At 47.7% G+C, this 13495-nt stretch overlaps 5 protein-coding genes across 5 annotated transcripts; 3 read left to right on the forward strand and 2 right to left on the reverse strand.

Annotated features, from left to right (window-relative positions):
- Positions 1-1093: 1093 nt before the first annotated feature.
- F5891DRAFT_1002172 (uncharacterized protein) lies at positions 1094-2318 on the reverse strand. Its single transcript, XM_041360230.1, has 2 exons — positions 2247-2318; positions 1094-2196 (listed from the first exon to the last, which is right to left on the reverse strand). The coding sequence occupies exon 2, from the start codon at positions 1853-1855 to the stop codon at positions 1280-1282; it is 576 nt and encodes a 191-aa protein (XP_041231976.1). The 5' UTR covers positions 1856-2196; positions 2247-2318; the 3' UTR covers positions 1094-1279.
- A 478-nt stretch (positions 2319-2796) lies between these two features.
- Positions 2797-3754, forward strand: F5891DRAFT_1169647 (uncharacterized protein; the record flags this gene model as incomplete). Its single annotated transcript, XM_041365493.1, has 3 exons — positions 2797-3241; positions 3295-3419; positions 3458-3754. The coding sequence occupies exons 1-3, from the start codon at positions 3070-3072 to the stop codon at positions 3752-3754; spliced, it is 594 nt and encodes a 197-aa protein (XP_041231977.1). The 5' UTR covers positions 2797-3069.
- Positions 3755-7049: 3295 nt separating this feature from the next.
- On the forward strand, positions 7050-9295 carry F5891DRAFT_941289 (uncharacterized protein; the record flags this gene model as incomplete). The annotated part of the gene is made up of 6 exons (XM_041374333.1): positions 7050-7412; positions 7530-8064; positions 8116-8371; positions 8415-8870; positions 8926-9045; positions 9097-9295. The coding sequence occupies 6 exons, from the start codon at positions 7050-7052 to the stop codon at positions 9293-9295; spliced, it is 1929 nt and encodes a 642-aa protein (XP_041231978.1).
- A 1185-nt stretch (positions 9296-10480) lies between these two features.
- F5891DRAFT_1002184 (uncharacterized protein) lies at positions 10481-11675 on the reverse strand. The gene is made up of 4 exons (XM_041360231.1): positions 11331-11675; positions 11006-11288; positions 10817-10967; positions 10481-10752 (listed from the first exon to the last, which is right to left on the reverse strand). The coding sequence occupies exons 1-4, from the start codon at positions 11458-11460 to the stop codon at positions 10741-10743; spliced, it is 576 nt and encodes a 191-aa protein (XP_041231979.1). The 5' UTR covers positions 11461-11675; the 3' UTR covers positions 10481-10740.
- A 199-nt stretch (positions 11676-11874) lies between these two features.
- F5891DRAFT_1125362 (Fcf2 pre-rRNA processing-domain-containing protein) lies at positions 11875-12818 on the forward strand (the record flags this gene model as incomplete). Its single annotated transcript, XM_041363958.1, has 4 exons — positions 11875-12083; positions 12130-12307; positions 12364-12546; positions 12600-12818. 4 exons carry the CDS (start codon positions 11875-11877, stop codon positions 12816-12818), a joined length of 789 nt encoding a protein of 262 aa, XP_041231980.1.
- Between the last annotated feature and the right edge of the window lie 677 nt (positions 12819-13495).

Here is a 13495-nt window from a genome sequence, read left to right on the forward strand (position 1 = left end):
TTGTGTTGAGGTATCATCATCATACGCAATCATTGATCCATTTTCCCTATTTTCTTTTCTTTTCTGAAGCTGGCTCTTTATATCTTCTACTGCTTTTTTGTGGTGACCGCTTGTACGACGTTCTATATTGCTGCACCACGACAGACCAGACATACATGATGGACTAACCTAGCTACGATCTCAACATATTAGAATACCCACCAAAATGTATCTTCCGTATGTCTGGAAAATTGTAAATACAGTTGGATTATCTACTACTGGGATAAAGCAGCTTCCTCGATATGCCTAATTACAGTATATAATAATAAACTAGACGAAATAAACCGCAAATTCAGTCACTTGCCAACTCCGAAGTTGCCCACGAAATTCCTTCGTGAGTACAACGCCATTTCCTTTCTCGCACACTGCTTGCTAGAACGGCTCGCAGAGCACCGCGTCTTAATGCTAGTCGTTGCTTGTTGTGGTACATATAGAAATATAAAAATTCTTTCTCTAAAACTTTCTACTTGTGGGGAGGCGCAGCGCCACCAAACAAAGTGTGATATTATGTAATCAAGTATCGGCGAAAGCCGGAGTTTGAAGATTTGCAGTCGATTGTGCAGCGTTGGGTAGTTGTTCAACGTTCAACGTTCAGCTTCAAACGACACTGCACTGAATCTCTTGTTCATACCGTATAGTCCGATACTCGATACGGCCCCTTTTAATTCACTGCATAGTACACGAACTAGGACATTAAAATGATATTATATCCTGCAGTACTTTTGCCGCAGATGTTGCACTATGCACCAGCCGTCTGAACCTCTCAGGGTATGGATAGTCAACGGTTCGACCATCGTGGCCTCAGTGAAACTAGCTACCCTCGAAATAGTTGCGGATGATGGCACAGTAATAAACTCGAACAGTAATGAGTACCAACACAATCGGCAACTGCAAATTTCAAACTCCGTGCTTTCTCTACCGAGATCGACCACGGCAGAGTCTATTCGGACTTTCACCTTGCTCCGCGGCATGCAACTTGTTAGTGTAAACGCAATTTAGACCCATTAGATCCAGCGAACACACATTGAATATTGAAATAATCATGTGATCGCTCTTATGGCATCCTGTACAAAAATAAACTATTTCATATTACATAATACTCATGACCTTGCTTCCTGGGCAGAGGGGGATAGATATCGGTACCAGCCGCTCAATGCTACGAGAAAAAGAGGCGATTGGATCTGAAAATCGCAGCATAGCATGCATCATGCCTGACCAATTTTCCCAACAGCAACACGCTTTACGCCTCCATACCGTCATCTTGTACTCGCTCTTTCCCATATTGGCAATCACCTTGGTTTCTACTCCCACCACGTTCAAAGTATTGTCCAGTGGGGCGTATTCTCGTCACTTGGTGTGCGGCGGAGCTTACTATCGATGAATCTAAAATCCGTTCCGGATTGCCTCCGATTTCGAAGACTCGGCCACTGGCTTGTTCCTGAAATATCAATGTTTGGCTTGGACAAATCAAAGCGTGTGCGTAGACTATTCCTTGTACGTCGGGACCGGGGGCTGTGGCGTTGCGGCAACATATGTGGTGTATGCTCTCCGAGGAAAAGAGTACGAATAGAGGGCGACAACACACATTATCGTATCGAGAGCCTGAAGATGGCCATATCGTCCTCGCACAAGCCAAGACATTGTATAGCATAAACATCACATCACGGACACAGATACATGCAGAACGCGTACCTGGTCCATGTTGTCGGTGGTGTCCACCATAGGGCTTGGCCCTAGCGGATAATACCGGATGAAAAAATGACAGCACACTGATGGAGCTGCCTGATGTCCTTTTTTGCGTCGTTGTAGTGAGCATATGTTTTCTGACTGTTAGAGCCGAGAGTGCCTTTACTTGTGGGTGCTAGTCATGGCGCAGCTTCGCTTGTCATCGCTCGGCAGCGGCACCATCGGCCAATTGTGACGTGAGCTAAGTGGAAATTAAGCCTTACTCACTATCACAGGATTTTGTCTACAAGAGCACACTTGGTTTCCCGAGACAAAACCAATTACAATATTCCAAAGGTCTCGGTCAAAATCACGTTCACCGTCGGCGGCCGTCGCATCATTGTTGACCCTTCTCTAACCAGACTTCTTGAGCACTGTCGCCTATTTCAGTAAGGAATCGGGCATTGCTTTTGAGATTTGTTTTGTTTTCGACTATGGCTGTAAGTCCATGTGCCTTTGGGTCAATTATCAAAGACACTTACGTGCTGAATGACATGAGCATAGCATCACGGAGTTTCGAAAGTCCATATGTACCTGCTCAAGTTCGATTTACTCAGAACAGTTTAGAGCAAGCAAGCCCGGACAAAAATGAATGTGGATAGCCAAACAATCGGGGTTCGAATGTGGCTGGTGTTGCGGACTCCGAGAGTTGTCCGCTAACCTACGGCTCCGAAGCCTCATCTAATTAGTGCATCCTTGATCTACATAACTGGTCAACCAGCTGCATAGCCTCGAATGACATTTTTGCCCGTTTTCATGATGATCATCTCATCAATGACAATACACGTGTCAGCTGATATTTCTACCAAGTAACTTCCGAGTCGCTGACTCCATTAATGCTTTTTTGCTGTAGTAAAATGCAGGAGTAATTATGCTGGAATTAATGCTTCTCGCCTATGACGTCATATTTCGGTATCTTACCGACTCCGAGCCCGAGTCGGATGCAAATAATTGCTATACAATCACAGGCGGATGGTAAGTCTTGGGAGGGTAGTACTAACACGAAAAACTTTAAACCTGCGCAACGTGCAGCACTGATGTGTAGTTCGTAAAACAGTTGATAGATCTGTCATTAAACCCACCACGGTCCGATTCAAATCTAATCAAATCTTGCACTGCGGTGGGCCACCTGAAAAAATAAGACGTCTGGATCGGGAACCGCGCCATAAGGTTGAAATGAGATTCCTAAGTTCGGACTTTGCTTGATAGACCAAGTTTACGAAACTTGCGTGGCGGGGTAGAGGATGGTATAAAAGCAAGCTTCTAAATCCACCTGTAGACTCACTCAACTGTGCGATTGCGACTATGCACCTCTACCGCGGCACGCAAAGCTACCAGCGTCCTGCGAAGCAAAGCAAAATTGCATCGCAGAGGCAGTATCGGGTCAAAGAGGGCGACGGGTTCCAAGAACTCAAAGACGTGATTCGCTCAGTGACAGGGGAGACTCCCCAGACCAGGCGCGAAACCTTGAAGAAAGGTATGCTTGCTTCAAACGCGTTCTGCTTGCATGACCGCTTATCCCCTTCACAGCTGCACAACTCCTGCAGGATTTGTCGAGAGAACCTGAGGCAATTTCTAGGCATGAGCCGCTCCCGCCCTTGGAATACTCGTCAGTATCACCCTATGAAGCTGACCAAGATCTCACACGACTTATGGTACGCGTTTTCCGCTCGTCGGCGACAGGATCTCATAGATATCCCCAGAACCTCTTGTAATTCCCAACAACGAGACATGGACAAACGCTATTGCGTCAAGGAACAGTAGCCCAATGTCGGACACATCGGTGACGAGCTCAATGCTAGAGTATCAAGGCCACCCTCAGACAGAGATCCACCATGCTGTCGGTGGTGGGGGCAACTGGAGTTTGGTTCAACCAACCCCTTCGCAATTTCGGCACAATTCGTTTCCCGGGCAGTGGAACGACATGTCGCTCATTCACTCGAACATAGATCGAGTCCCATACTACTTAGAAAGGGTAGAAGTAAATTAGGTTTTACGTCGGAATTCGAGGAATCCTTGAATATTTTCAGTACTTGTAGCATCCATGATCTATTACTTTTACGGATTCACTTACCTTGTAGCTTTTAGTCGACATATTTATTAGACCCATATACCCGTGGCATATACCCAACGAGAGGGCGAATGAGAGAAGCAAAACCATTCGATATCCTGGATGCTCCATGACAAAATAGTTCGCATCAGTCACGATATCCAGATGCAAAATTAGTGCGTACTATATCGGTAATCCAAACGCGTCAGCTGAGCGCTGAGATCTTGTCCATATCGGTTTGAGGCACGCCGAAAATACTATGGAACACATAGTAGTGAGAGTTTGTGTGCACGTCCTTACCGAAGGTTTGGTAAAAATGACATAAGGTAAGATCGTAGCTCACTCTAATCTCCAAACGTAACATGATCACCGCGGTGTTCTTGTTGCAACGATCATCTTTCCAAAATGCATCCCGAGAAGTGCGAAATACACGACCGCTGGCGCCAACACATAGCGAAGAAAAAACCGTGTGCATTTGGATGATAGAGCGGGATTATATGATTATGCAAGGGAAATGGGGCGATGTTCAAAGTTAGGGTAACGTAAGATGACTGCAGCCCAGGGCATGACGAACCACGGGCTGTGTTGTTGAGATGTACTGATACCCCTTGCTGTCAACCCACTGCAGGGGTCATTCCATAAGATGGTTGAGTAAACCACACGAAGAGCGGCGGAGATGGGTCGACTAGCAACCAACCGCATTGAAGAGCATCACCTCAGGGCCCTATTACGATGATCGTGCATTAGTGGGAACATATACCAGACGCCTCCAACACCGTGACAACAGGGAACGGAGACTTGTGATCAAAACCTGCGATGACGAGACTTCGTTTGGCCTTGTGTATAGGAAACCATCTTCGAAAGGTCGGACAGCCGCCCATTTGTAGAAGGCGGCCGATCAAACACGATTTTTGATTGTCGACAATCAGAGCGTGAATCTAACAGTGGACGAGACTAGCTGATCCGGAGAGAATGGAAATCGAGCGCGCGCTTGAAGAACCGATCAGTGAAAAAGTTAAAATCACGTGGTGTTACTCAGTGGGTTTTGCCGCTCTGGCGCTGGCAATTGCTGGCGAACTTCAAGTTGCAAGTCTTCTTGGTAAAACTTGACACAACCAGAGGTGTACTACTATAGCATAGTTCTGTTACAATGCATGAGGTACAACAAGGTTTACTCAGGTTAACGCCGCAAACCGATGTATGATGGTGGTCCAAACTTTCAGCTCTGTCATCAGTGGTAGATCAAATCTTCAGAATGAGTCAAACAGAGTTCATTGTGCAGGCGGGCGGCAATTCAATAGGAAACGGAATTCACCGTACATATGCGGGATAGTAAACCAAAATCTTGGCTCTGTCAGTGCATAGAGTAAGTCACGGTAGCAACATCAACTAATTATCTACCTCGGCACCACAACTTGAACATTGTTCGACTTACAGCTTGCAAGTCGCAATCAAAGTAAATGCACTTGACAGGGCATCTCGTCGCTTGCGGGTGTGAAATTGCTTTTTGCCAACGAGGGTACGAATGCCTGCACATAAAGAGAGATGCTGCCGCATCCTACCCTGAGTCACGTGATGATGTCATTTCTATTGAAAATTTTGATGTTCGCTCTGATCTCAAGATTTCAGAGTTATTTACCAAAAATCATGGAGGAACGTTACGTGGCAATGGTATTCTGATGTAAAGGAAGAACTGAGTCGGGTGTACCAGATCCCAGTACTTGGCCTGCGGAAAGATCCAGTTGGCCCCGCATCCTGGTACGAGTATCTTTCTGGCATCGATAGGCATCGCCTGGACGTCCTCGGAGGCCCGTCATCGTCGTTCCGAGATATCATACACTAGTTACAAACCTTAGTAGTTTTATGAGAAGTCGAGGCACAGTATGATCGAAGAACGTTCCAGCAGCTAAAGAACTTTATGTAGTAGTTTAGACGATGTATCAGTTCACACGCTCCTTATAATGGTCAACTTCAAGTTACCTTTGTATTTGTTCGGGCAGAACGTGCCCTACGCATACGCAATCGTTGTGCTGTGTAGAAGAGACCATCATTGTGTTTATGTTTCCTGGAACCTGTGAATGTGGTGGTCATCCCTGATCAAGGCCTGAAGATCAGAAAGTAGGGAATGTCACGGTGAGTTGCTAATTAAAGACTTAGCTGAGCCGGATCAGCCCCAGTGACCCATCGGACATTATATTGCAGGGGTGCCGAGCGCCCAGCTGTCAGGACGTGCGAGAAACTAATGACATCAAAGCGACCTGGGAACTTGCGGTATGTGGAGCGCATGCAATTGAACGCGTGTGCTATGATGCGCGTAGCGCAAACTTTGAATATTTTCTGCATTCCTCGCACTCATTTCGCAACCGCATGGATTCCGCAACGTTTACGTTTGCTATCTGCTACTTGCAGGTGCAGTGCGCCAGGTACTAGTATGTCATAAACACAGGCTCTCTTGTTCTCTTACCATCACGTTCCTTTGGTCACCCAACGCTATTGCAGCCGCTAATAACCCACTCGAAATCTGGTCCTAAACACTATCCAGGCTGTCATGGACAGTACCTCGTACTAAGTGTACGCATCGTGAGCTTCTCGGACCATTCAATTGCTTTCGTGCTGTGCTTGGACAGCTTGTTAACGTTTTCGCGCTATCCTTCGTATTGCAGGGAGCGTATTGTTTTTTGCAGTAGCCATAAGCAACATGGTATAATGAGAGCGACGAATACAACCTCATTTTAAAGCTCGTTCAACTTCAATCAAAGAGCCCGAAACATAACTTGTCTAGGTCATTGTTGCCGTTCGCGAGTGCGAGGATGACGATGTTTGATGGCGGTGGTACCGGCGCAGGCTGCCTGGGTTAAGGCCGGAAATATCGATATTCAATAACTTAGTGACGGCGTGCGTTGACGGCGGTAAAATGTAGAATGAGCTTGGCGGAGGACGACAGTGGTCGCACAATGGCGTGGGCGCCAAAAGCACACTTTCAGTCACCAGAGAAGGACGAGGGCAGCAGCGAAAGCGACAAACGAGGGCAGCGCAAGAGACGCCGAGGTTTTCGTCCTTAAGTTGCGCTACATGTACTTGCCTTATTTTTAGGTATGTATTTCAAATGCAACCCATAATGTTACGTAACAAAACTTAGTTGCACCCCGAGGCCCGACGAGACTTATTGTTACTGGACGCGTCAGCTTGTAACTGCCCGGCTGGGCCCCAACTCGAAGTGTACGACGACTTTATCATGTCTAATACGACAGCCGGCGACCTCGCGAAGCTCACGGTCCCTCAGCTCAAAGTGTTGTGCAAAGAACGCCGCATTGTCGGGTATTCGAAACTCGGGAAAGCTGCTCTGCTCTTAAAATTAAACAATAATGATACTACCCGCGGTGATACTCAGTCTCAAGCTGTCATTCCGATCCAACCATTAACATCGAAAGCAACAGCACTAGAACATATAGGTCACCCAGCCGACCTAGCTCCTGCACTCTCCACTGGAGTTATTGCTCTCAATCATACTCGTAATGCACAAACAGCAAACAAGGACCTTACAGCTACATCCGCAGAAAAATCTGTCCTATGCAAAGCACTGCCGGTGTCTGGTCCGGTGGATCACTCAGCTGCTAACCATTGTGCACCACCGACGGTTGACGCTCCCAACGAGAGTCAGAGCGCGAAACGGCCCCGTGTTTCTGCTATATTCGAGTCCACGAAAAGACAAAAGCCCTCTCTTGTGAATTCTGTATCTGTCTGTGATGCCAACTCCTCTTCAAGTTCCACGAAGTTACGCACAGGTACTGGAACCCTCAAAGCAAGTGCTGGTCTGACTTTTGCCACCGAATCCCTGGGGGCGGTTGGTCGTCTTGCACACAACTCTAGTGCTAGTGCTTCATCGAACGCAGTGCCTATCATCGCTCAGCCTCAAAATATCAACCTCGTTCAGAAAGGTTCTAAAGCAAAACTTCAAGGCCGATTCAAACCTCCCGTTTTCATGACAACTCCAATTATCGCTAGTACATTACCAACCTCCCAGCGAGTCTCCCACAACGACTACCGGGTCGACAAAATTACTTCTACACCCCCAGATACTTTTAGCCTTGAGAGCGCCCCCATTTCAATACCATCCTTAATGAATATCACACTTCCGCCTAAGCTATCCGACAGAAAACGGGTTCAAAGCCTGGCAGTAATCCTCTCTGCACTCACTGATCAAGATCGCCAGACTTGCACCATGGTTTCTCGGGCATTTCGATATGCAGGTAAGATACAATTTGGAAGTTTGGCATGCCTCTAACGATATTCCCATACAGTGTACCTTTCTGCCGCGCATATGCTCACTCAGAAGTATCATGGTCGCCGTCTAAACCAAATAATGAAGCGCCATCCACAAAATACGACGAATATGTGGCCCTACCTGCGTCAGCGTCAGAACGAAGTGGCTTTCTGGAGACATGCGTTCCAAAATTCTTGGGTTGGAAGGTACAACTCTTCGCTTGGAATAGACCCTCTGTCTGCACGTCTCTGGGCGAGCGCAGATGATGAGAAGCAGGTGGTGGTGGCGCTGAGGTATGCTCTTTTTGATTTATCACAGAGTGCGCTCAAGCATTAGGTTTAGATTTATCCTCACAAGACTTTGGTTCACACTCTCCGTCGGAACGAATGAACGAGATCCATCGGCATGGCTAAAACATATTGTGGAAGATGCCCAAGAAGTTGTGAAAGGTGAGATCTGGGCCATCACGATTCGAGATGGAAATTCGTTATCCGAGTTCTACGTACTGGAATCCACTTGCGAAGTCATCGGCCGGGCACTCAATGCTCCTGAACTTGAAGTCTACTCATCTGGTTTGCGCGCCGACTGGTCAACATACATAGCGTCTCACACTGGTATTTCTGCGGGGCCACATAACTTAATCTCAGAAAATCTTCGATGGGCGAATTATGAGGAATACGACCGAGGCATAAGCAGGCACTGGCTACACTGCATCTCTAGTGAAGCCGACGTCGGCTTATCGAAAAAGGTGGTCGCTGAGCGATACGTCCTGGCGTGTGTGGTTGCCAATAGGTGATCTACTGAATGAAATGGCTCACTTCGGAACATATTGACAGTCGGCAAACAGCATTAGTGGCCAGTGGATGTCATCTAACCAGATGGCGCAGGAATTTGCAGGTCTGTCATCTCGAGTAACCCTTGCAGCTATCAAAGGCAAAACTCCGAAGATCAACCTTTACCTACCAGCGTAAGCAGTGCTTCTGTGCTTTCGTTCAGTGCTCTCAAGACTCCTTCATAGCCACCACCATGTCGAGAGCGTTCACTTTACCACACCAAAAGGTGTACCATTGCATCCGGCTCTTGCCGTCATACAGACCCCAGCAAGAGAGTACATCATCTTGAAGGATAATGGAATGCAGGTTGGATGCGAAGAAGACGGCGTTGCAAACGTGTGGATGCACGTCCTCGAATGCGACAAAAACGGTATAGCGGTTTAAAAGTTGTCCGTATGTAGCTTAATACAGCACATTCCCCTGCAACGCGCTCCATCCCTCCTCCTTCTGCAACAATCAGAGCCCTCCTGGTTAGCCTGCACTGCTGAGCCTGCACCTGAGCGCTGAGCATCCAGACGAGCCTGTTGAAGCTATCTTGACGTGCGGTTCGACCCTTCGACATCAGCATGATCGTTTACAATACTGGTATGCCTCTTCGGAAACCTTGTGTCGCCTCACACAGTGCATTGGACCGCGAAATGAGTCCGGAAGAGAGTGGTGGAGCTTGGGGAAGGCTGTATCAAAGAAGGAGCTCAACAATGGAGCCGGAGATGTATCGACAGCCTTCAAACGCAGTAGGAAAGCTCCGTTGCAGCCATGGACCATGGGTGGGTTCAAAAACCCATTTGCAGCACTTGGATCCACGTCAGAACCTCCGGTTGATCATAAGGTGCCAGCAACTCACTTAGTTCCCCTGGAGTCCATCTCTCCTCATCTACCGCAGTCATTTGATGCCATGTTGCTGCAGGATCAACGCTATGATGCATATATGCGTCCTGATATGATGAACATGGAGCCAAAGCTGTCAGAAGGACTCGACCAATCACCTGGATCTGCAGAGATACCCATTGATCCTGCTCTTGAAGCACCACGAGTTAGATGTACCGCCATTGATACGAGGCTATGACTCAGACATCGAGAATGCCACCTGCTGCTATCAATTAATCAATCTCATTTGCATTAGCGAACACTATGATCATCAAAAGTCCATTCAATACCCTGTCTACGCGTCCGACCAGCACCAATCCCTTCGACGTGTTGGCCAGCACATCCATTACACCACAAAACACCAATTCAATTTCACCGACACCAACGAGTTCATCACTCACATTGTCTACAGCTTTCACACTCCAGATGGCTCGCGTTTACCATCTGTAGCTCCACAAGTATCAGCAAGCAATAGACGGGGCACGGGGATTCTCACCGGACCAACTTGAACTCCACCGAGTCAGCGGAAATAATAGCTCCTTGATCATGTACTCTGAATTGCTCAAGCGTTCACTGTCCGTATATTGAACTCATAACAATGGCTCCAAGCTCCATGATACTGACTAGTTACTTCCAACCTCCTTCCCATAAAATCTAACCGTATGTAAGATAGACCAAGCACCATGGTACGGTACGATAACCACGTCCAGTGTGCCATAAAGATAAACCAATAACCATATAGAAGATGCACTGGGCAAGGACGGAATTAACGAATATTCGAAAGGAATGTCGGTGATAGAATGAAGCGAGTGTGATTAACCGTAGAGAGAATAAATTTCCGAAGGAATGTTGGTAACAGAATGAAACGAGTGTCGTTAGCCGTAGAGAGAATAGTCTAGAGAAATGTCAGTAATAGATATGGAATGAGTGTCGTCAGCCGTGGAGAGAAGTTGTGTCAAGAATCAGATTCGACACTAGAGCACGGAAATAAGGAGTAACGTTAGTAGCAGCGACAGATGCGGGGTAAGGGGGACATACATACTCAGACGCTGTCCTAAGTTGTGTTATTGGCAGGAACGATGTATCCAGAAACTGACTTGATCTCTTGAAGACGGAACTATGCTCAGCATGGGCCCTGCTAGCAAGCAATGGTTTGCACCCCTTCTGATGCCGAGTCAAAGAATCGGTCCTCGACGACACTTCTTGCAATAGGGGCATCGATAGGACGCAGCGAAGTGGACCCCTTCGATATGATGGCTCAGGAACATTATCGTCCCTGCGTCCGAGCAACCCTCGAATTGGCAGGGACTCGGAGTAGTTCTCTTCGTTTCAACCCCATGCCAAAACCAGTCTTCGATGCAGATCTTATCCACCTCTATGAACAGGCCACACGGCTGGTCGGTCCAATCGCATGAGCGTACGCAGGTCAACTGGGGCGAGTGGTAGTCAGAGACGTTTCCGGATGCATCGGGGTAGGTATTGTCCTGTTCCATAACCCTAAATCTCCTCGCTCACATGGGATTTCTGTTGGGATCATGAGTCCTGCGGCTACTGATGTCGACAGGCTTTGGGTCGTGAACAGGCATGGTCATGATCATGGCACTAGTATCCGCTAGCGTGTACGGACCAAACTTGCCCGGTCCATAGTCGTCGGAGGCATTCTGGCGTCTGCACTTGCGCATTGACAATTTGATAGTGCAACAAACGAACTCAAATCATTCGAGGTCTGGCGGGTTTTACGCCTACGAGACCTAGGTAGATGCTGTCTCGTCGAGAGTAAAGGAAGCTCGCGCCACGTTTGAGCCCCCACTAGATTCTGTCTGCAATGGAGCATAATGACCTTGGTGTGATATTTGTCACAATGGGGTAATACGCATTGGACGGACCCGCAATGGTGAATCTGAACGATCTACAAGGCAAAGTCGGAAAATGGTTTGTGGCCACATCGATTTTGGTTACATATAGTTGACGCGGGTTTGGGTACGTTTATACAAATTAATGGTCTCGGAATAGGATACGACTCTTTTCTCGTTTCCGCAGTGACTGCTATGTCGATCCCGCCAGCGGTTCAAGCAAACATCATAACAACGAAAGACATGGCGTCAGAAAGTTCTTCGTCTGACTCTAGCTCAAAATCATCCTCCGATAGCGAGTCGGATTCAGACTCGGACTCGGACGATGCTTACTTGCAGTCTCTTTTAGACAACGCAAGAGCAAGCGTCCGAGAGTCAGCCAAGTTGAAAAGAGCACATGTGTTTGGTGATGGAGGAGACATTATCAAATTGGGTGGCGACGAATCAGAAAGGTATTACATGTTATATGCTTCATTATTTTGCTGAGTTTCGCTATAGACCATTGCCGCCATTGGATCCCGGGGAGCTTCCCCCTGCATATTTCGAATTTGTCAAAGATCGACGCGACGCGCCTGCTACTGTACGAGACCCAGACACACAGCGCGCAGAGGCAGCCACCTCTGGAACCATTGCTCCTGCACCCCCTCCAAAACCAACGCTTACCGGCAAAATATCTGTAAGTCTCAGCATGACCGTATCAATTGAAGGACTCACAGACGTGTATTTTTTCAGACGAGAAACCAAACCGCTGGACCAAGTTGGTTTGACCTTCCAGCACCCGCTGAAGCTGATCTCCCTCGATTGCATCGTGAAGTCGAGGCTCTTCGCCTGCGCAATCAACTTGATCCCAAACGCTTCTACCGTAAAGACGACGGCGATGGGAAGGGTATCAAAGGACTCCCAAAACATTTTGCTGTAAGTCTCCAACACGATCTATCGTATCGTAGAGGCTTATTTTTATTAATTAGATTGGTACTATTGTGACTACGAACACGCCATTCGGCACAGCAAGTACAGACAACCTCCCTCGTGCTCATCGCAAGAGGACTTTGGTCGATGAGTTAGTCGATGATGCGGAAGCACGACGATATGCGAAGAGGAAGTTCGAGGACCTGCAGGCGGTGAGGGGCGCGAGAGGAAGGAATACCTTACACCAAAAGAAGGCGTTGCGCAGGCCGAAGTGGTAACTACATTCTCCATGCGCCAGTCATATCTCACAGTAGCGGTACCGAAATTCACATATGGCTCTGACTTATGCTTCAAACCAATATTCCGCGACGACTCGATAAGAGAACAGAGGGGATCGATAGGAACGGCAAAGACACGCACGCCAATCTACTGCCCACTCCCCTTCCCCTCCAGAAGACATGCCATCGAACTGCGATACGCCTCGCCACTCTACCCCAACGCCACCCTCTCCAACCACGTCTCAAACACGTTGTCAAGCACCGTCGCTAAAGGTGCCTACACGTGCACCATGGCTCGAGAGACGAAGGTCTGCAAGAAATGTTTCAGTATGTAAAAAGTTGCGAGCATCATCACCTCATTGCAAGGGAAATCAAGCAAGTACACGTCCTAGTAGCCATGTATCATTATTAGCTATGGCAGGCAAATACGCGAAATGGATGAACGTAACCTCGGAGTTGCATGCAGTCAGACTCAGTGTTCGTCGTCGTGTCCAGAGCAAGAAGTGTTGTGAGAGGATTAGTATGAAATCCCAGCACTACTGTGACGTGAGTGTTATGTGCGACGAATATGGTGCGAATGTCTAGATTCGTGCCAGATGCGTCCCAGACATGTCTAATCTGCAGTGCGAGTAAGTGTCATTCACACAGCAGGGAAACTGACATTTTACCACCTTTTG

Source organism: Suillus fuscotomentosus (assembly GCF_016647785.1).
Source record: "Suillus fuscotomentosus strain FC203 chromosome Unknown F5891scaffold_4, whole genome shotgun sequence".
Lineage (NCBI taxonomy): Eukaryota > Fungi > Basidiomycota > Agaricomycetes > Boletales > Suillaceae > Suillus > Suillus fuscotomentosus.